Source organism: Pseudopipra pipra, chromosome 3, assembly GCF_036250125.1.
Source record: "Pseudopipra pipra isolate bDixPip1 chromosome 3, bDixPip1.hap1, whole genome shotgun sequence".
Classification (NCBI taxonomy): Eukaryota; Metazoa; Chordata; class Aves; order Passeriformes; family Pipridae; genus Pseudopipra; species Pseudopipra pipra.
Window position 1 is genome coordinate 51,588,546 of NC_087551.1, and position 23,711 is coordinate 51,612,256.

At 38.6% G+C, this 23,711-nt stretch overlaps 1 protein-coding gene across 6 annotated transcripts in view; it reads left to right on the top strand.

Annotated features, from left to right (window-relative positions):
• CCDC170 (coiled-coil domain containing 170) overlaps positions 1-5,753 on the top strand; it is a 52,651-nt gene extending 46,898 nt beyond the window's left edge. For 5 of the 6 annotated variants that reach the window (XM_064649137.1, XM_064649142.1, XM_064649145.1 and 2 more), the window contains one exon: positions 1,979-3,450. In XM_064649137.1, coding sequence (XP_064505207.1) covers positions 1,979-2,176 — 198 coding nt within the window. In that variant the 3' untranslated portion in view covers positions 2,177-3,450. Of the gene's footprint in view, positions 1-1,978; positions 3,451-4,267 lie in introns of those variants that run through there. The other variant, XM_064649138.1, reaches the window with a different exon arrangement.
• Positions 5,754-23,711: the final 17,958 nt, after the last annotated feature.

Sequence of the window (23,711 nt, forward strand, 5' to 3'; positions counted from 1 at the left end):
AGATGTTTCAAAATATCTTTAGCTTCTGTTATATGGTACTTGCTTAGCACACTGCCAGAGCCCAGCATCAGTGACCTCCTGAATTGGTTTTGAAGATAATATCTGGGAACTTAATGGGTTTTTGGTGTTAACGTTGTTCCAACATTTCATTGAAGACATTGCACTGTCTTGGTAATACAGACAGCTGGGACTGAATTCTCAAATCGTAAAATCATAGAATGGTCTGTGTTGGAGGGGACCTTAAAGATCATCTGGTTCTAACTCCCCCACCATGGTCAGTGACACTTTCCACTAGATCAGGTTACTCAAAGCCCCATCCAACCTGGCCTGGAACGCTCCTAGGGATGGGGATGCACAACTTCTCTAGTCAACCTGTTCCAGTACCTCACTACCCTCTGAGTAAAGAATTTCTTCCTAACATTCCAATCTAAATCTTCCTGCTTTAGTTTAAAACCATTTCCCCTTTTCCTATCCTACATGCTTGTGTAAATAGTCACTCTCACTCTTTTTTTATAAGCCCCCTTTAAGTACTGGAAGGCTGCAATGAGGTCTCACTGGAGCCTTCTCTTCTCCAGACTGACCAACCCCAACTCTTCCAGCCTGACTTCATAGTGGAGGTGCTTCAGCCCTCTGATCATCTTTGTGGCCCTCCTCTGGACTCACTCTAACAGATCCATGTCTGTCTTGTGCTGAGGACTCCAGACACCAGTCCTAGACTGTTGTGGTTTCCTTTTTGTGTTTCTGAACTGATGGCAGCTCCTCAGGGTTTGTGCTAGGATGAACCAAACTGTCTTTGGTAAAGTCTTGGAACTGAGACCTTGTTTTCACGAAAGGCTTCAAAAACCTTTCCTCACAGGTGTTGTATAACTGCTTTAGAATTCTGCACAGTACTATTGGGGTTGGACACATATTTCAAGAGTGTGTCTATCTCCTCCTTAACGTGGAGTGAGGAGGATGCCACACCAGAGCATGAGTCCAGTTTCTTGATGATTTTGATGATTCTATGACATTTTCAGTCACTTTCATGTTTAGGAATGGGGATCTTGGCATTCAAATAGATAGCAAGACAAGAATATTTCCTCAAATAGGAACATTTCCCTGTTTTGTGTGCTGATGATAAGGGGTATTAAGGCATTTATGATTTTGACTGTGTAATGCATTGTCCATTGAAGAGGCATTGCAGTTTGACTTGTAATCATCCATATTAAGAGTTGAGAAGAGCAAAACAGCATTAATGTTCAACTGACCTTAAGTTTTTAATCTAGTTACTGGTGGGGTCACTAGTGATGACAATTAGTTGTGGATGTCTGTCCATTTGGAACTGCAGAAAGTTGGTGTCTTGAATTACTTTGTCAAATTCCTATGATATATTTTCAGCAGCTATGCAGAGAAGAAAAACAAGCATTTCCCAAGCTGCATCTTGAATTTGGGCTGTATCTTGATTCAAATCAAAGTTAGACCAAGGAATGTGCCAAACTTCCACCTTTCTTCTAACTTCTTCCTTTCTGCTGTGGTTTCCACAAGAAAGTGCAGGATGGAGAGAAGCAGTGGCAAACAGTGGTCAAGGACCAGGATCTTAGCCCGTACTCTGGTTGTGCCCATCAGAGTTTGCAGCCGTCTGTATAGCTTCTGGTCATCTGAGTCAAGTACAGCTCCTCTGCCTGTGTTTTCCTCGGTTTTTGCAGTTGAGTTAGCAGGGAAGATATGCCTGTGAAAGATACTAAAAACACTTGAAACTGTGCTTTTTGTTTGAGATACTTAACATCTTGGCTGTTTATGTGTTTTGTGACTTGACGTATGCCCCTAAGTGGCTTTTTGCAGCCACCTCTGCTCTTTGTATTGAGCAACAGCAGAAATACCTATATTTTGCACCAAAAATACAAATGCTTGTGTTTGCAAGGATGCAAGTATGTATGTGTGTTCCCAGACATCTCCTCTGCTTGCTATTTGATTTATTCCTTTCTGTTTACTCTTGCAGCTGGCAGATTTCCGAGAGGTGGTCTCGCGGATGCTGGGCCTCAACATTGCCAGCCTGGCTCTTCCTGACTATGAAATCATTACATGTCTTGATGAGTTGATTCACTCTTATCAGCACCACTGCTTCCCCTGTGTCTGCCTCAAAGACGTGGCAAGGGCACCAGAGGAGCAGCAAAGAAATTTACAGCTTCTTCACTGAAAGGAGACAGAACAAAGTAAAATTTTCTTTTTGCTTAAGGCCTTACCTGCTACACATCCACAGAAAAGAGATACTTATTTCTATTCCCTACTCTACAGACACCGACTAGGGCTGATTTTTAGAATTTCAATAGGGAGACTGAACCAAATAGATAGAGTAAAGCCAGGAGCCTAGAGATGGCAAAGAGAAAATCTCTGGGCAGCACAATGCTTCAGTTATGAAAATGATAGGCCCTTCAGTTATGATCAACGATACCCTCCCGTTTCATTGCAGAGGCACTGAAGTCATGAGCCACCCAAGGTCAGTTCACAGTTTTGGGAAGCACTTGAGAAGTTAGTGAATGTCCACTTTAGTCTCATTCCTTCTGATTTGCCTCTGGGTGTCAAGGATAAAATAAAGTAGGGGTTGTCCTGCTGCTGTTTCTCTTGACAAATGGGACCTCTCTGTGTTTTTACACATAAAGACTTTAGCTTCAAGATAGTTATCTGGAAGTTAGAGGATTATCTCAATTTTTGAACACGGGATATTTTTTTTTTTTTTACTTCTGTTGTTTTCCTTTGTCTGTGCTTGTGCCAAAACAAGAAGTTTTGCAGCAAAGGCTTTTTCACAGGCTCTTGTCACGTGCCTGATATAGATATATTTGGTAAAATTGAATGGTGACCTTGGTCATGATGCCTTGAAAATTTTTCTTCTAGCTGCTGTATTCCTTGGGCAATTAATCCACAGGCCAAATAAATGGCGATTGTTCTGAGTTAAGGAAATTTTATAATTGTAAAATGCTTGTCCATTACAGGAAATACGTGAATTACTAAAGTCTTTATTTTCAGAGAAGCAATGGTGAGGTGTACAGAACTACCTCTTAATCATACAAACGGCTTTCTATCATCTTTTCTGAGTGTTATTAAACTTTATGATTTTTTAAAAGAAGTATGAACAGTAAATCTGTTTTCATAGCACACTCAACTTCATTCTGTGTTTTTAGTTTTTTCTTCCCATTATATGTTTTGTATGGATGTGTAGAACAATAAAGAAGACTAATCTATTTATGTCTGACCATTTGTGGGCTTTCTACAGTATCTCAGCAAATGATAACCCACTCGGTAAAACTGAACACACTATTTTAGGAAAAATTACACTTTTTCAAATAGGAGTGGTAATTTTGGTATCTGGCTACAGCCTCAAAGCATGCTTTTATTTCACTTGCCTCTGAAGAATCATTTCTCAATGACTTGTTTGTAAAATAAATCAGTCATTTGGGGAGATAAACAAAATAATATTTTCTTGTGCTCCTGTGGCTACCTGGATTAAAAACAATTTCATTTCTTGTTTTATCATGTAACGTTGTTTTGGAGGGAATGGCTTCAAACTGAAAGAGAAGCAGGTTTAGATTAGACGATAGGAAGAGATTCTTTTCTTTGAGGGTGATGAAGCACTTGAACAAGTTGCTCAGAGAAGCTGTGAATGTCCCATCCCTGGAAGTGTTGAAGGCCAAGCTGGATGGGGCTTTGAGGAACCTGGTCCAGTGGAAGGTGTCCCTGCCAATGGCAAAGGAGTTGGAAATAGATGATCCTTAAGGTCCCTCCCAACACAAACTGTTCTATGATTCTGTGATTCTTTTTTTTAAGGTAAAGTTTAATAAATGGAACAAAGGAAAAAGCTAACATTAAATTATATAGACTTAAACTTGGCACAACAAATTGCAAGTAAAGTAAGAGATTGAAATGTTTAAGGCATGATATCTTGGTTGGGAATTTAGAGTGTGGAGAGGGATGCAGTACTTTTCTAATTCTTTGTGAGATAATACAAGTAGTTTCAGTTTGTGTTTTGCTGGTTTTATAGGCATTGCTGCTTCAGTTATTACTCAAACAACAAAACCTGTTTTCTTCATCAATGTTAATAAATATCATACAAACCATGATTTGCCATAAATTGCAAGTTAAGTAAATTACATTACAAATTTAGGTCCACTCAGCCCAGATAATACATTTATAACTTTAAGAGATAATCTCTGAGAGTGCCCATCTTAAAGTAAGTTTGCATATTTGTCCAAATTTTATGGTTGTGACATGATTTCCTAATGTCTGCCAGCAGACTTGAAATCTCCTGTCATACTCATCAGCCCTGTATCCTGCCACCGTGTGACCAGCCCCTGGCACCATCAGTGAAGTTCCAGCCCCACAGAAGCCACAAAAAAAGTTCTCCAAATTACTTCAGAGGAGGCAGATTTTCACGTGAATCATAGAATATGCTGAGTTGGAAGGGACCCATCATGATCATTGAGTCCAACTCCTGACCCTGCACAGGACATCCCAAGGGTCACACCATGTGCCTGAGAGCATTGTCCAAATGTTTCTTGAACTCTGTCAGGCTTGGTGCTGTGACCACTGCCCTGCGGAGCCTGTTCAGGTGCCCAACCACCCTCTGGGCGACAAACCTTTTCCTAATATCTAACCTAAACCTCCCTTGAAACAACTTCGTGCCATTCCCATGAGTCCTTTCACAGGAGTGAAGAGATTGGTTCCCTACTCTTCCCCTCACAAGGAAGTTGTAGACTGCAATGAGGTCTCCCCTCACTCTCCTCCAGACTGAACAGACCAAGTGACCTCAGCTGCCCCTCATATGGCTTCCCCTCAAGGCCCTTCACCATCCTTGTTGCCTTCCTTTAAAGGGACATTCTCTAACAGCTTAATGTCTTTTATACTGTGATGCCCAAAACTGCACACAGAGCTCAAGGTGAGCCTGTGCCACATAAAGTTGTTTGTGATGCTTGATTACTGGCTTGTGTGTTAAGCCAACAGAAAGTAGAATTAAGAGTTTTCTAATGCCTTTTTTTTAATTATTATTTATACCATGGATCTGTATTTTCCAAAGTATTAATGCTCATCATGTTTATAAAGGAATATGACCTATTATCTTACTATTAATATTCCCTGTATTTGTTTTCTTTTTGGAAGAGTACTGACATCTTCCTTCGTTTAGCCAAAGCAAATAAATAAATAAAAAAAAGTAAAGAAGTAATTTGATGTGAACAAAGTTTAGGTGATTTTTGACCCATGTAATTTAAGTAACCCCTGAACAAAGTTTACACTGACTTGCAATCTTTTTTTAAGGTTTGTTTCATACAGCATTGAAATTACTCTTTTGGAAAAAAGATGAGAACAGGCTCATGAATGTTTTCAGCATTTCTTTCAAATGTTTCAAGATGCATTGAACACAAGACAGGTATGATAGAAACATTAAAGTGTGGATTAAGGTTGTGTCAACAGACACCCCTCTTCCACTAGATTATTTTTATTGGGTTTGTTCGTATTAATACAAGGTGTAGGATTAAGAGTTTGCCATCTGTTCATAATGACTTTTATTGTGGTAAAGAATTCTTGATTTATCAACAGAATGTATTACAGAACAGCACAGTTACAGGGATGCATTTTTTCTCCAGTTCAACAAATTAAAATGTTGCAATCGTAGATATTGAAATGAAACAATTTACATGCCATAAACATTGTAATAATAAAATCACAAAGCAAATAGAAAAGTGTTACAATGTTATGAGTGTATTAAAATACATGCAACTGAATTTTTGCCTATGCATCATGCTGTTGATAACACATTCTTTGCAATACAGTAGAACCATGAATGAGAACATTAATGTAGTAGAACCATGATTTCTCGAAGAAGTAAAGCGCAAAAGTATTCAAGCACTTTGCTGAATTAGAATTAGTAAGCATAAAGACATATCACATTAAATTACTCCTTGACTTATGTTGCTGTAGAGTTTATTATTACTGTATGAAGAAGTTTGCTTGCTTTTTCACATTTTCTTTCTACGGATGTGTGCATCATCCACATTTTCCTAGGGCCTGCTTAATTATGATGCTGCAGGAGAGGGTAAATATGGGTGACCCAAGTCATAATAGATTTTAAATTAAACAAAAGGCAGGTGGGGAAATCAGTTATATTTCTAGAGAAAAAGTAATGTATTCTCCCAAATTCTTCATAAGAAATAGAAGTATTTTCTAAGACTACAGATGCTGACCATTTCTCTTGACCATCTAAAAGAGAAAGGTGAGGAATGGAGCAAAATGATGTGAAATTCTCTATGAAATTAGAGAAAAGGGATATCTGATACTACTGAAGCACATAAAATCAGTTAACTATGTGGAAAATAAAAAAATGATAGCTTGCCAGAAGAGAATGTTCAAAGATAATCCTTTTCAAATGGAAGATTTTCAGATTATTTTTCTTTTGTCAAAACAAGTAAGAATCCTCAACGACAATGCTTTTTCTTCTGGAAGAAAAGGAGGATGAGTTTATTAAACTGCACTCATAATTAGTGAGGAATAACTGAGTCAGAAATGAAAAATCTACAAAACACAACAGTTTGTTGAATAAAAGAGGTGACAATTTTAAAGTCAGCTAATGAGCTCTGAGACAAAGAAGAACACTTATTTTCAGAAGGAAATAAATAAAACAGTTGAGGTATGTGGGTTTTTTTGTTTCTTTTTTCCCTGTCACTACTTACTTTGGATAAGTAGGAGAAACAAGACAAAGAAGATTGCATTGTCAGCAAGTGGGCTCCAAACAGTTAGGTTCAAATTGGTCCCAACTAGAGAAACCAAGTGTCGGATGGCTTTTGGAGAGCAGGAAGTCTCACCAAGCTGGGAACTGAATAGATTTTGGCCTTGTGGCATGTGTACTTTTTACAATTTTTGTTATAAATTTGTGTTTTTATAAAGTGCTTGGGGCTTTTTTTTTTTTTTGTAATGGAATGTTAATAATGTGTTGGGGGGGAGGACAAGTGCTTGGTTATAAACAAAACATTAAATTTTCTATTAATACTAAAATAGGCCAATGAGTGCAATTTAATCTGAAAAAAAGAACCTTGACCCACAAAATATTCCTGTTACCATGTCTTAGTAGTGACAAATGCTCTTTGGGGCGCTGATCCTCTGGTCAGAGGATCAGAGCTTAGTTTCCCCTTCCAAAATCAGGATGCTAGGGGCAATTGTTCCTGCTGGGCAGTGCAGTCAGCCCCTGCCTTTGCCAGGCAGGCAGCCCTGCGGGCAGCAGAGCCCCTTCCCAAAGGCTGCCTGGGTCTGGGTGGCCTGGGCTGGGTGTGCTCACACTTGTGCGTGCTGTCTGTCTCCCCATCGGCTGCCAAGTCCTCTCCTCAGCCGTGACCCTGGGCCAGCTGGGATTCTGTACCGCTCCTCAGGCCACATACTGGGAGCTCTGATTACAAAACAAATACACCATGGTAGCTGTGGGATGCTGGAAGACCTTCCTCAGTGTTGCTGTGAAGGCAGCAACATGCCAGCAGAGCTGACTCAGCCCTTTCCCTGTCTGGTCATGTTTTCATGCTGTGAGGAAGAGCACAACCACAGTGGCTCTGCGAGCTGTGGCAGGGCATTAGGGAGAGCCTTGCAAATGGGGCTGTAAATCTGGGCAGAGCAAAGAGGCACCTCTGGTCTCAACAGTGAGTGTCTGCAGTCTGTAACCTGCGCTTTGGTTGACGGCCAGGCTCTTCCTGGGCTAAAGCTGCATGAAGTAAGAAGCACTAAGACTATTTCACTAAGCATTTCAAAGCATTTCTTCTGTGTATCCTTCATACCACAGTAACAATGTAAAAATATGCAGTACAAATTATAAAGTAGCAGTATGAATTGATATGGACAGCCACTCTGACTGGCTTCTTGACCTTAGAGAAGATCAGAGACAGGCATCCCAAAGGACAAGCAGAAATACAGTACTAGCAAACAACTCTCAGACCTTTCTCTGAGGACATTTTCTTTCGAAGTTGGCACATGCTCCATTAGATTTGCTGTCATTCACAATATCTTTCTCACCTTGATCTTTCACAGATCACTTACCTGCAGTAAAGTCTCTGTGGCCGGCCCTGTTCTTCGTGTGGCAAGGTTTTCAAGTCCATCCTTGCAAGGACTGTGGTGTCAGCCGGTTTGTGCAGGGTTGCTGGAGAAATCCGTCCACACTCTTGCTCTGCTGCAGTATCTTTTAGACTACACTTGAAGAGGTTTCATACCCTTTTTAGGTAATTTTCTGGAGCTGCTGGGGTGAGGGCAGTCAGTACATGCATATATGGGTAGAAGAAAGAGCAGAAAGGTTTTGGTCAACCTAAAGGGATCCTTTGAAGTAACAAGCCTGTGTCAGGCATATGGCCACAAGGGGACAGATATATACTGCTTAATTGTGGTAGGGAGGTGGAGCTGCAAGAAAAATAATGTGAGGGTAAAATGATGGCAGCAAACAGACCAGGACAGGTGCAGGTGCAGGTTGTTGTGAAGCAGACTGCAAGTTTTCATAGCCGAAGTACTATCCCCCCCCATCAGTGTAGGTGGAAAGAATTCTGCAGATTATAGAACTTTCCTTAGAGACTACTCCAAACCAGGCTTTGAAGAAAAGTGCTAGACTAGTGCTGAGATTATCACATTAAGATCAGTGTCTAATAATTTTGATATTAGACCCAGCCCACATCACCCAGACCCAGGCAGCCCTTGGCGAGGGGCTCTGCTGCCCCCAGGGCTGCCTGCATGGCAAGGGCAGGGGCTGGCTGCACTGCCCAGTGTTAAAGACATTTAGAGTAATACTTCTGTGGTGTCAGTTCAGCATGTGACACCATTATGTAGGCCTGTCTGCCTTTGAGAATACGGATTGAGAATAGTTGAACAGAGGACAGACAACAGTGCTGGGAAGTGTCCAACAGGAGTGGAGAAGTAGTATGGCTCATATAACATATATAACATGATTCAAGTGGCTAAAAATATGTTTGCAGATATTTTCCCTTTTTTACTATTAGCAACTATTAATCTCAACAGTTCAAGACAGGAGGCCATGGAGAGTGTAGGAGTCAAAAAAATAAATATTTGAAAAAGCAACCGGTAAACAGATATGGATTTAGACTAATGACCTAAACAGAAAATAATGCCATGGGTTCAGAGCTGCACAGACTAATCCTCTGGTGATAAATCTTAACTGCAAGGCTTTATAAACTTCTCCTGACTTGTGGGTGAGCTTCAGGATACAAACAAGAGGAGCTAGTTGCCCTTGGAAATCTGCCTGTGATGTAGAGGGAAAAAGAAAGCTGGAACAGGAGGAAAGACTGGTTAAGTGCCTGAGGACTGCTGCCCAGCTGGTTTTCGAATCAAGATAGGTAAGCTTCCTTTCAGTCTCATGAAGCTCTATGAATGACAATATCTGTGCCAGCAAGTGAGAGAGATCCAAAATGCCCCCAATTAGGATAGCAGTTTTTAACAACAGCTCTTTTACTCTTAAGTAAGTGCACTTTCAAATACTCTTTCAAATAGTTCTTTACAGTGATTTCCTCACCTGAAAGTCAAAGAAGAGGTTGTATTTCTCCAAAAATGTTCCCTCTGTGGTTTTCCTAAGAAACTCTTGACTGGTTTGGGAGTCCAGTTTCTACGTGTGTCTGTAGCAGTAGTATCATTGCCCCTAATGGAATGTGATGCTTTGCTTTTATTTACAGAAGGAGTGAAGTCTTCCATGGCAGCTGACAGAATTTATTCATTTGAAAATTCAAGGCAAAATAGTTCAGTCCTTCCTAAGAACAAGACTAATGGAAAACCCATAATTTTCCTGTATCCATAAATAAAAATCTGGCGATTTGGAGCAATTCAGGCCAGAGTCAAAGCTTAGTTTCTTTGTAACAACTGTTTCTGGCTTTGCTCTGGGCCAGAGCAAAGGTTGACACATCTCTCTATTCCCAGTGCTCTTTTAGTTAGAAATAAGCAGGAATGGAGGGAGTGGTCCATCTCAAAGTCAAAAGGAAAAATGGCAGACTTGGCAAGGGGCTAGTTATGGCAGGTTTCACAGGGAAGGGAAGAGAAAGGAAGTTTAATGGGTGTGATACGGGAAAGGTGGGCTGTGAAATAAAAAAAGAAAAGGGAGAGGTGAGAGTAGTTGGGTAGGGATTTGGGACTGAGCATTTGGGAGAGCTGAAGCGCAGGTAGCAGTGAGGATGAGAGCACTTCAGAACTTCCTGGTCACAGACCAGGATGAAGGACAAGGGGGAAGCCAACAGCAAGAGACTGAGGTTGAGACTGTTGGGTGCAGTAAGGAAAAAACCCAAGAGCGGTATGAGAAATCAGCACTTGCATCTCCAAATGAAGTAGGAAGAGCAGGAGGAAGCAAGGTAACATAGGGTGGAATCAACTATACAAAACAGTGTTCTGTTGTGCTCTCTAAGGGCCTTCTATCAGTATTCCATACTGCTGGACTGCTGTTTGGCAACTTCTTTTTGCTTCCTTGTCCATTTCTCATGGAAACTGTCTTGAGTCAAATCTGTATCCATGAACAGAATTGCTCCCAGCATTTCACACCAGAACATGCAGTCTTTGTGAAGTTCTTCCACTGTGTTTATGTACATGCATTCTGCATATGGGAAGGGCTTTAATATCTGGTTTTTGGGTACAGAGAACCCTGAATGACTCTTAAAGATTAGCTGGAGTTATGAAGGTGAATATCCTCCAAAAATCAGGGACAGGAGTTTGACAAACAGACACAACCAAAACTAAACTAGCCTTCTGCCTGCTTCTGGGAGACTTCAGCAATATTGTCAAAATGAGGGGAAAAAAGTATGAAGAAAAAGTTGGTTTGAAAATGATCTAAATGCAAGGAAGAAAAATAAGTTTTTGAAGTGTAGGAATTCTAAGACAGAAATAATTCTATTTCTCTCACTTAACACTTTCCATCATCTTGCTTACTGTAATGGCAAATGCTGTTTCATTTTGAGAAAGTGTGAAATCAGTGGGAAATCCCTCCTATTTCTTGCTATCACCATGAGGAATCTTTCACCCACTAATCCTCAGCAGATGACTAAATTACAATTTTACTTTTTGCTACAAGTATGCTGTGGTCTGACTCTCTCCACCAAGGCTTCTGGTCCCTGCCTGCCATCCCAAGGAGCTAAAATACTGGTGCATCTATTTGGAAATCTGCAAAATGCTCAGAAGGTGGCCTTTTCAATGAAAAAGAGCAATAAGGAAGAAAAGTCACTTTTTCCACTCTTAGAGTTCTTGATCCTTTCAAGTTCCAGTGGTGGGAGAAGGTGGGGAGAAGCAAGAGTGACAATATGTCACTTTGGGCTTGTGGCTCATGTCTTGGGGAGTTTGCCTTGGCTGGATGAAACACTTCACCAAGGGATCTCCATTCAGTATGTTGTGAAACCCAGAAGACTGGAGGAACTGCATGTTTGGATAGCAGCTGAGAATCCTGTGTCTCCTCCATATGGTAGGGAAATTGATTTTATAGTTTCTAAATGAAACAGGATTTAAAAAGTATGTTCTATGTATATTCAAAGAAAGATAATTATAGTTATACCAGCACAAAGACTTGACAAAACAGACTAGTAAATGTAGTAAATTAATGCTTCCTACAGAAAGAAAAAATTGCTGGTGATTACTGCAAATCCTTAACAGCATCAGTGGTGTAGTACTCCCAATATACAATTACTGTCTGCACTACTGTCTTGAAAAGAAAAAAATAATGAATATCAAGTATTGTTCCATTTTACAAATCCCAGTGCTCTAGTAACTAGACACATCCCGTTTGCCATCCCAAATCCTGCAAGATTGTCACGTTTTGTGACTGATTAGTGCTTGCATAAATCAGATGCTGCAAAACTCTGTGAATATCAGAATAATTTTAAATTTTAGAAGGTGGAAGAAATTTTTTTACATACATCTGCCTTTATCTCTGTCATAGTTAAACCCTGAAAATACATTTGCAAGCTTTTTTCTTGCTATAGAAAAATCTTATTTTTTATACTAGGAGAAGGTTCCTTTCTGTTCTATGGTTAAACACTGATGTTTTGATTTTGTTTAAAAGATAGTTACTGTTGCCCACCTACCAAGTTCTTTAAAATTTTCATAAATGAAGCACTACAGGTAATGATTTTATATTTGATTATAGAAAAGATTCCCTATAATTTGTTAATTTTTTTCTTTAGAAAAAAATCATGAATACCATACTATGTTATTTCTTTTTAGTTTTGCATTTAGCTTAAAGTAAACTGTAGTGATATTTATTTCTAAGATAGATTGTAAATTTCACTTTAAATAAATATTCCACAAATGAGACTATGCTTGTCTTACAGTTGTAGTCAGAAGTTAACCCTTTTTTGGCTTTACCACTCTGCTGTTTCTTAGCTAGGCACAGGTTAGTAACCTTGTCACTCAGTGTTAAACAGAAAAAGCTTTCTCATGATAACATTCATATTTTATCATGTGAGTGAAAAATTGCAGCAGTTGTGCAATTGCCCAAACTTCTGACATTCCTTCTCGTGCTTTGGGAAGCTGGAATTGTGTTCCTGGAGAAGAATAAAGGGACTCAGGTGTGGCAATATTTTCCTTTTAACCATCTTGATTACTTTTAAGAGCCTACTGTGAAAGCAACTCTCTAATTCATGAACATCATGGTAATGCTGTCAAATTCTTAATCATTGCACGTCCTGTAGACCTCAAATGCAGGTTTAGCATCACTGCCCATATGCAAATTAAATTAACATTGTAAAGGAAAGTGTCAGAATACTAACAAAAATACTATGGTGTGTTGAACAGAAAACACACACTGTGTTGTCCACCTAATAATAGTCATATTGATAACAAAATGAGTATGCTACTCATTTCTATTAAACACATTTCTTTGTAAATGTTTCAACAAAAATTACTAATACCTACAAATATAATTAATTTTAAATACCAGCAAATTTAATTAATTGTTACTTGTGATTAATTAATTAATAATAATAAGACTATGCTCCAACATAGTACTTTCTACAGTAGGATCTCAAAGTGCTTGACAAAGGGCTGTTGGCCTCTTGTTTCCATCTTTACGTGCAGAGAAACTAAAATGAAGTAACTTGCTGAAAAATGAAACAAAGGATAAGGTGGATAGATCACTGTATCTTCTCATTCTGTCCTGATGCCGAGCCACACATCTGTGCTGCATCTGGACCTGATACTTCACTGCTTTTCCTGTGCTCATTTCTCAGCTGCATTTCCTGATAGAGCACGATTGTTGCTAAAGGAACTATGTTTGCTTGTCTGAAACGATGTATTTCTTGAAGCATATGAAAAGCAGCTCAGCTCAGTTGCAGTTTGAATGCCATCACTTAAACTCCAGTCTGTTTGATAGACCATGTAGAAAGGGGGTTGGAATTATGCAGGAATCATATTTATCAATTTCAAGATTGTTTTCACCCTCCCTTGTAAAGTGTCTGAATATTATTGTCACAAATACTTCTAAATAATCCTAAATATGGGATACTTCTGACATCGGGAGGCTCAGAGAAATTAGAAATAAAAAGAAGTGGAAGCAAGAGAAAACTCCCCTGTGTGGGATGGTCTTAGTTAGAGCAACCTGTTATAACCTACATTAGACGACTTTGAATTTCTGATTAAGAGTAGTTAAAATATCAAAATCCCAGATCTTCTAATTATCACAGAATATATTTGTTTTTGTCTCTCCTGGAAGCTCTACTATCAGCCAGCAGGAGGTGAATACTGTTTCCTCTAATAAGTTCTCTGTGATGATGGGAATAGTTAGCCTGAGTGATCAGGATGTTGAACTCAGTTACAGATAATTCACATGTAATATCAATTATATGGTGTTTTATTATTCTTGAAATCCAGACAAAATGCCTGCTTGAAAGAAATGACATTTTTTCAGTATATCGTGATGCCCTGTAGTGCTACATCCTGCCACTGAAGGCAAATCACACAGTAACAGTCAATTTCTGTTTCTCTTTAAAAGATTATTAGTAGAGGAATGGTAACAGCTTGCAAAAAAAAAAATGGTAAAGAGCACATGGGTAGGCCAGTAACACACAAGCAGAAAAGGAGGGGCTTATTTGCTGAAATAAGGTAAATAAGGTCATTAGGCTGGAAAAGTCTGTCACAGAAACTTGTGGTAATAGCCGTGGTCAAGATTTGACAGGACTATCAGTGGGACAGATGTGTACAAGCCTGGAGAGAATCTGATCATTCCTGTCATAAGAAAGGGACTGGAATAGATGGAGTTCAGGGGGTTTTTTCCATCCAGAAGTACATAATTATGTATCAGAGATCTATCAAAGGTTGGTAATATTTTCAACAATATAAATAGCTATAGAATGGTGTTTTGCCTTATTGTTTGCAGTTAGAAGCTATAGTTCAGTATTTTATTTATAGTTGTTTTTTAAACCTTATCTGTAGCAGACTAACACTGCAGTTTTTCAGAGCCACAAAAAAAGGCTGAAAAACTAAATACTAAGGAAATTATATTCTAGTAATAATTTAAATGCTTTGGCTACTGTGGAATTTCATATTTAACTGCTTCTAAGTGTTTTTTCCTCTGCTCAGAAGTCTAAGTAGTCCAAATGAAATAAAATAAAAAATGCCTTAAATTTTCAAGAGCAATTTTTTTATTGCATTATATTACATGTGTACTTGTATGTTTTAGTCTGTTACTAAATACTAGCAGGAAACTAAAATGGATACTTACTGCAGATGTTTTCTTTTACTGGCTAGGCTATTGAGAAGCAAGGAAACATGCTACTAAGGTAAGAAATAATGAAGAAAGGTGAATGCCAGTGCATAATACAGTTTAGGAGTTGGCTTTGTAGGCAAAAGCCTGAGAACACTGATCTGATGTTTTCAGAAATGGTGCATACATTTGTGGCAATTATTTGCCAGTCAAATAAACCAGCTAACATGTAAAAATCAGCACCATGCTTTTATTTGGGAAGCACTCAGCAGCTGCCAGTGACAAAATGCAAATTCAGAACAATGGAGGGGAAAATATCAACTGTATAAATAAGGAACAGCCAAAAGAATCATGAAGGAAAATGCCACCAGTGCTGTTGCTATTACACAGCAAGACTTCGAGGCTGTTGCCAAACAGTCTCGTGCCAGTCAGTACTCCCGAAGATGATCTATCAGTGCTTCAAAAGGTTGACTAACGAATTCAATCAGTTGGTCACTGTCACAGAACTAAAGAATCAACATATTTTACATGATATATTAAGTAGCTACCTTTTCTGATGTCATTTGGTTTAGATCACCTGTCAGATGCAAAGAGGCGAGTCCAGCATTGTTAGCCAGCAGTGGCTGGCCACTTAGTGCAAGTACCTCTGGAAGGAGGAGCATCCTTAGGAGCTGAATGTGTTCAATCCCAAGAGGATCAGAATTTGCCCTGTTAGGGCTAGGTGAGTTTAACATGTTGAAAACATTATACTATGTTTAATATCAATGTAGACATCAAAAAGAGTCCCATTGTGGAGTCATGTTAATTGTGCTAAGAAAATGTGGGCATTTATTAGAATGTTGTTAGTTATTAGTGTAGAAATTACCTATGAGTACCCTGCAATTTTTAGTCCCTGTTGGTAATAGCTCATAGAACTGGGTTCTATTTATAGCCTTAGTATAAATTTTCTGAATGCAATTATTGATTTCAATTTAGTTTAATTTTATTGCTAGTAATTTAGCTAAATAGCAGGGCAAAGAGACTTGATTCTACCATCACCAACAAAAAGGTATATAACTGAAATAGGGCCTGAAATACTGTTAACCAATTAACATTTTTATTCTGGGGCCAAGAAATACACATTTGCCTTTAACAGAATGACCGACCAAATTGCTGTCAGTCAGCCAATCTGATAAAGGTCAACTACTGAAAACCCAGGCTGTCAGTACACAAACTAAGTGACCTGGGCAGTCATAAGTTCATTTGTTGCTTTGAAAGGAAAATACACTGTTTTAATAGATGCATCTGTTGTGCATCAATTACTAAACTTTTAATGAACTTTTAATGTGTAAATAGTAATATCAACTTTCCTAGTGATGCTTCTTGTTCATTGGGGCTTCTTTGGGTATCTTGGCAACATAAACTTGGTATAAATAAAACTATATGTTTTAAGCCCTTTAAAATGTTGTTTACTTTTACTTTAGTCAAACAACTCTTCTAAAAATTTAAGCTGGCTGATTAAAACTGATGCTATTCCTAAGGTAAGCAATTATTTTGTGTAGAGATTTACATTTCAGATTGTAGAATAAAACTTCAACTGTTGTTTACCTGTTTTCAAATTACTTAAATCTGAAAAGGTTTTAAGCACGTTTACTTTCTTTAGAGTGCTGACCTGGCAAACCTGGCTGTGGGACTGGCTGCAGGGGAGCTGACTGATGCTCTCTCATGGTCATGTTCACTGAAAAAAAAGGGCCAGGACTGGGTGCCGCAGACAGGAGACACTTGTAGAGTAACTTTCCTATGCAAAGAAGTTTGCACAGGAAAAGCTTATCAGTCAGTACAAAGAAATTCCCTTATGTTCTTGGTTAGGAGTTGTTTTATTTATCACAGTCTTGCTTATATCCCTTTTAAGAAAAAAATTAAAAAAGATGTCATCCTCTAAATGCGATTGCTTGCGATACCATCGGCTGGACACATGTTTAACTCTGGAGTCAGCTTGAATAGTTGCATCACTACACTGATCTAAATCTCTCCGTGCCGTGTCTGCCCTGAGGGAGTATTTTGAGTCTGTTGCAGCATTTCTCATACCAAAGAACAAACAGCATTTCAAGATGTAGGTAGCTTTTGTTTTTGTAGAAATTCGAGGAACTCACAGCTCCCAGTAAAACTATTATGAAAACTAGATGTTCTGTCTTAATAGGCAAGTTGCATATTTTTTCTTTTAACATCCATTTTGCTTTTCTGAAGTACCAGAAATGTACATTATTTATTTGAAAGAGGGAAGCTGCTTCCCCTGCTAAGCTGTGGGTGTCTTAGCCATGTCTTTTGTCCTCTCACCAGAACCACACAGTTCTGGTGTCCGTTATCTGCAGTCACTTCTTTCATAAGGATGATGGCTTTTTTACATCCATGATCTCCTTTTCAAATAAAAGTGAAAACCACTGTCATGGTTTTCCACAGACCTTAAAGGAATTAAGATTTAGTCTGATTTTAATGTAGGATATAATAATTTCTTACTAAAGATGGGAGTAGCTTGTTAGAATATAAATGCTGTGTGAAAGCACTGCACAAAAATCCTCAATAATAATGCTGAATATATCTACTTACACAATTCCTATAAATAAATGAGTACTGAAAATGGCTGCTAATTATTCTGTGCTCAAATAGTGCCCATTTCAGAAGCTTGAAAAAACAATTTATTATTGTTTGTTAAATCCTGATTTTATGCTTGTGTTTTTCTCTACTTCTCTTCCCTCATTAAGCTGCAGATGAGCAGAAGTATTTCTGGTTTATGTGCTTGTTTGAGCAGAATAAACACTAATGTCAGCATTACTGTAGAGAAGTAGTTGATACCTGCAGGCTGCCAAACAAGCAAGATGGTATTTTTTCCCCAGTTTCTATAGCGAACTGTACTGTGAATGCATACATGAGCATATAAGCACATATTAACAGCACTTGAATACATATGTGTGACACTCAGAGACTAGTGTGTGTGAAGCTACAGTCTTATCTAAGGAGATGTCAGCTTCTCCAAAGTGGTTTGAAAAAAGTCAAGCTGGCAGTATTTTGGGGCCTGAAGCCTAGAGTTTTAGCCATCACATCAATCTCTTTCTTTCAACGTCCCTGGAGGATACAGAGGATGTTTATCTGGCAGCTTGTTCTACCACAGTATTCCACTGTCTGACAGACCTTTGGGGGTTTGTGCCATCATTCTTCCTTTCTTTCCCATCTTTGTCCTTAGTGTCACCAGAGAGATGAGGAGAGAAAAGCTGAATATTGGCACACTGATTCCTGTCCCACGAGGATTCACCTCAAGCAGCTGTGAAGGAAGGGCTTGTTCGCCATGATCGATCTAGAAGAAGTTGGTTCCTTGGACTAATACATCTTTCCAAATACAAGTGTATCTACCTCACCAATCCCAGAGGTTCAGAAAAGTAGCCTCTCCAAAAAGTCCTCAAGTGAGAAAGGAAAATGAGCAACAGCACAGAAGCTCCTATTTATGCAATTTTTTAGCCTGATTTCTTATTTCCTTTGGAGTGAGAGCACCTAAGAGTGATGATGGATGTTGCAGTAAACTACAGATTTGCAACAATAATCTTGGGGTGGTGAGCATAGTCAAAATAGTTTTAAAGAAAGAGTTAAAAAATGGAGGAAGATACACTTGAGTTTTTATTCCTCACCCCCTTCTGAACTTACCTTGCATTGAGCAGACATCAGATAATATCATTATGAGATGGAATAGCTATTTCTTGCTCTTTATTTATCACAGAGCTAAATCTATTTTTTTTTTTAATAAGGAGGAGCAAACCAGAGTAAGGAATTAAAAATATGACTTTAAAAACTTTGTAGAAGGGATATTTATTAGGTCATTTGGACCAACAGTAGTGTCTCGATAACAGAAAAGTTTATCAATGTGTAAGCGCAATAGAAATGTTTCTATTACATCTATAAAGAATAGTAATTGTAGAGCTATTTTTGTCACACATTAAAGCATTTCTCCTCCAGAGCAGTTTTTCCTCAAAAGTGGGAAAAGTTTCATGCATCAGTTTTTATGAATTGATTTGATGGCTGTCATCTGTAACAGCTACATCTGTTGCTGAAGAGGAACAAAATAAAACTAGCAGACAGCAGAGAAAGCAGAAGCAAATTAGATTTTAAAAGTCTACATCAATTCTGAATCTCATTTGCACTTTGCAATGCAGGTGTCAAAATCTATTTCTTAACAAGTATCTTTTAAAATCAGATTGTGCTCCTTTAAATTACTTAAATAAGATTTGTGCTACTTTTCTGCTTCACAGACCTCCTTTTTCTTAGAAGCGAACTTATATTGCTTCAGAAATGGAAACATCATGTGACAGTGGGGAAGGGCCATATTGGCAGCAGAGAGCTCATCCTTTCCAGGGTCACTTCACAGAAACCCTGCATTTCTCAGTGTTGGGATGAAAAGGCATGACGAAAAAATATGTGTTTTCCAGGGGGAAAGTAGTTGTCCTAAACTGTCTCAGTCCCCTTCTTTCAGTCACTTCTAATTCGTGTTTAGCTCTCAATAATATTTTTTTGTAACTCAAATAAACTCCCTTGTTTGAAACTGTTTCTACATATAAAGATTTATAGTGCTGGGAATAAAAATAATCATCTGGACTTCATTAAGATTTTCCTGGCAAATAATTAATGCTGAAAGCATGTTTTGATTAAGCATCTCCAATAGCAGCAATGCTAAGTGAGTTGAAAGCAGCTAGCATTATAGAAATAGGTCTACACGGTCTCCTAAAGTTTCTGCTAGTTTTTCCAGCCCTCAGCAAATGGTGGTGCTAGTACCTTATTTTTCATTCGCTGTGTTTCCTCATTTCATGGTCATATCAGCCTCTTGGTGACTGCCAATGAGCAGATCTCATCACAGCTGAAAATTCAGGAACATGTGCAAAGAAGCCACCCAAATGGACAAGAAATTTGAATATTCTTTCTCCTGGCTTTTTGCTTTAGAATGAGAAGCCTGCAGGTAAGAATTTGTCAAAGTAGGTAGTTAATTATTTTTTTGCTTTGTTTCTGTTTTGATTTGTATCTGTTGTGACTTAATTGCATGTCTATATTTATATGTACAGTAAGTCAATGTAGGTTTTTCTGTGCTACACATATTGTGCATTTGTGTTCTAGACTATCAGAGCAGGACCCTGCCTATGCCTGATTTTGGGAGAATTGGCTTTGGAGCAATAATCAGTAAGATGTAGGGTGCCCTTTTTCCAAAGCAGCAATGACAGCTTATCTACTGTACTCCAAGAAAAATACATAGTGTACAGCTCCCTGTGAAGTTACATGTTGCAGAAATCCAGAAACACCCATTGGCACCAAAATAGTCTTTTACACAGTGCACTGGCTGGGGAAGTACCTGTGAGATAACCTTACCCTTAGTAATAAATAATAACTATTGTCTAGATTCAGTGTGGTTATTGATCATATTGAAAACTATCAGCTACAGGTTTAGGTTTGGAGAAATTTCCAGAAAGTACTGATGACTTAGAACATATAATGTAGCAGCAAGTGTCCAACTACTGTTAATTTCACCCATTGAAAATTGCAAGCTGGAAAAGCCGTTATGAGTTGTTTTGAGAGGTTCGTGTTTTATCATCAGCTTGAAATTGTGCTTCTGGCTGTTAGTCACTGGGCTGCCAAAATTCAAGTGGCCTGAAGTGTGGGAGCTACTGGACCTGCAGGGCAGTAACGGGAAGGAGGTTATTTTATGGCTGATCTCCCTGCATATGTAGTGTGTTTCCCTATGATAAAGTGGTTATATCAGCCCCACCTATTAAAGTTGTCTGACACTTCCCATTACAGTCTGTTTTCAGATGCTTATAATACAGTCAAACTATAACTGTCTGAGTTGAAATCTGATTTCTCATGCTGGAGTGCTGGAGTGCTGAAGTGCTTCATGTAGAAATTAATCAAAATTAGTCCCCCATTTTTTTTTTTTTAATAAAGCTAGAGAAATCTCTTCTGTATGGAATTCTAAACGTAGCTGTGGGATCTTTGATCTGCAGGTCATGATTTCATGATCTCATTAGTGGGAGGACAGTTAGTGTAGGCTTTATATTAATGTAGAAAATGTGGACCTTAGTGGATTTTTTTCACATAAAAAATACCTTTGGCAGCTTTGTGGGTTGCCAAAGGTATTTTCAAGTCCTGTTTGGTTCTCATTAAAGGAAACTTTCTTGCCTGAGTGCATCTGTGTTTTGAGTGGAGACTTGACACATGGAAGAGAAGTGGCCATTGGCTAAAGGACAGCTTTTATCTCTGCAAAATCGGACCAAATCTGGCAAAGCTGTAAGCTGCTTAAAGAAAACATAATTCAAAAATGCTCATGCTTGCTAGATGTTTTCAGCCTTATTCCCCATAGTTTATCTCTGTGTGCCCAGGCTGAGACAGTTCAGGGCTGAGCAGATGTCTCCTGTAACTGAAGTTCTCAAACTGTTGCTGGCTATGCTGGCTCTGGATATCACTACAAAGACCAGGGGCTCTTTTTCTTCATTGTCAATGCTTTATAAAATTATAATACAAAAAAATAAAATTTTAAAAGAATAACAGAGGAGACTCTGAACTTGGCCCAGGGACCAAGGCAAGAGACTAGGACAAAGGATCTGGTTATAGAAGACCACAAAATACAGGAACTGGGGGCTTATGGGATAGTGAAAACTGAATATTTGGGTTACTCTGCTGGGTAAAAACACCCAGGATTTAGTGGTCTGGATCAGCTGGACAAAGAGATTGGGGTAAGGAATGAGAAAGGGAGTTAAGGCATAGATAGGAAGGACTGGAATGGTGAAAAAAAAGTTCCATTCTAGTGTCTATGAGAAGATGAACTCCAATCAGAAGGCTAAGCAGTAAACACTAAAACTGGCTAAGAAAGACAAAATAGGAAGAGTTATGTGTGAAGAAGCACCACCTAAGAAAGACTGTGTAAGAGAAGGGACAGAAGACAGTTTTGTAGTGGATCCGTATTTCTTAGTTCTTCATGTGAATTGAGGGATCAAGAAAGCTGCACATAACTGAAGTTTTGTGAAAGGAAGGATGTTAGTTTGTTTTTCAAACCAAAAAAACTGTACACAACATCTATTTTAAACGCATTTGCAATTGTGGAGCATCAGAAACTCAGAATGAGTAGATTCCAGAGATAAAATATCCCCAACAGCCTTAATTTTGGCCTTGTTTGTTTACTTCCAGAAAATGTTTCTCTTTGCCTAACACATGCCCAAAATGGGGGGAATGAATGGTCTGTGAAAGTTCACGTCATAGTTATTTTAATGTTATGTAAGGCCAACATTAAGGATTTTAATAAATATATCACACTGGCTAGTACAAGGCCCCTTGTTCTGAGCTAAATAGTAATTCAGATTTTAGAAAAAATTATAAAAGAAATAATTTTTAAACCTGAGCTATTCTGTTGGAACAAAGGGGAAAATGAAATTTATGTTAAGAAGTATGCAGCAAAGTGGCAATGCAAATGTACAGATGTGAACAATAAAGATAACTAAGTTTAGCTTTGCTGTTGCTTTACTTTGAAAGTTTGCAACTGTGTTCTAATTGTTGTGATGGAGGAAATTACTTGGTTTTCTCCACAAGACAGTCCAGCAACATCATAGTATGCATGCAGAGTGGATGATGCTGGACCAGTACCCAAGAATGAAACCAGGAGTCACTAAACTGCCCCTGTAGACATTACCTGAAGGTGTGTAAAGGCTGTGCATAGCATCCACGTGAATTTGAATTACTACCACGAAGTCTGGTGAGTGTTTTTTCACCACAAGATCAGTATTTAATTAAAATTACACACATAAAAACATGGTACTTCCCCCCCCCCCCCAATATTAGCACGTGTGCATACAGGTTTATTTTACTTCTTGAATCTGCTTGGAAGAATGAAATGTTTTGTGTATCTAATTTTTGCAAGTTTGTTTCTGTTTGAAGATTTTGCCTGTTTAATGAGCAGTAAATGAGCTTCCTGACAGAACAAAACCCTCACACATTCCACTATTTTTTACTTGATGCTGGCAACTTGGACCCAGAGAAGGTTCATTTTTGTTTTTAAAGAAAAGAACCTAAATTAGGTGCCTGTCAGGAATGGTCTCTGGTTGTCTGCTCAATGGAAAGGGTTTAACGCTTTTCACTAATTAGATAGGAAGTGAAAATGAGATATGCATCTCTAGAATAAAGTTACATTGTCAAATTAAATTCACCAGTGTGATATCTCTCCGTAGTCACCTGTCACTATTTAGTGAGACAGTCTTGTTCACGCTCACCGCTGCAGAGCTGTCATGAGAAGGCCTTAATGATGAGCCTTGTTTTCATTAGATGCAACAGCTAGTGCTCATATACTTCTGCTTGCAAAATCAGAGCAAATTCTACCACAAGCAAAGTGAAGGTGTGTGATTTTATAATTTATGAAGTAGACGGTGAATTCTGGTGAATAAGCTGAAGCTTGAGTTCCCATTAGGTCATGGCAATTGTAATGTTAAGAAGACAGAGACAACAAACTAAAAATATGTTTTAATTGGAAAAAAGTTGTGATTATGCCTGTTCCTAAGAGCAAATTCTGTGTTCTGTGCTGATAGCCCCTTGATGCAATTTTGAATTCGGAATAAGAGCTTCGATTCTGTTATTTCCCCACTTTGTATGCCCTAAGCAGAAAACATCAGCAAGGCAGGATTTAACTTTTTCCAACCAAGTAGCATACAAATAAAACCATATGACTATGAACAATAGCTCTTGTGTCCTATTCCTGCTATTTGCAGGTCCATATAGTGGTTCTTTGGCTAGCTATCAAAACTCATAAAATGCTTTTAAGCATCTGTGTCCCATTAAAGCCACATGTTATGCTACATCAATAAGAAACCGTAGAAGTGCAGAGCTGACAGGGATTTTAGATCACTTTTTTTATCTCTGTAGACTGGGAAAGGATCAAGCATGCCACCCTGGAAGATACTAAAAGCACTGAGGGGAGGAGGTTCCAGATCTCTTTGGATAGACTGTTTTGGCATTTCCCTTCTCTGACTGTTAGACAGCTCTT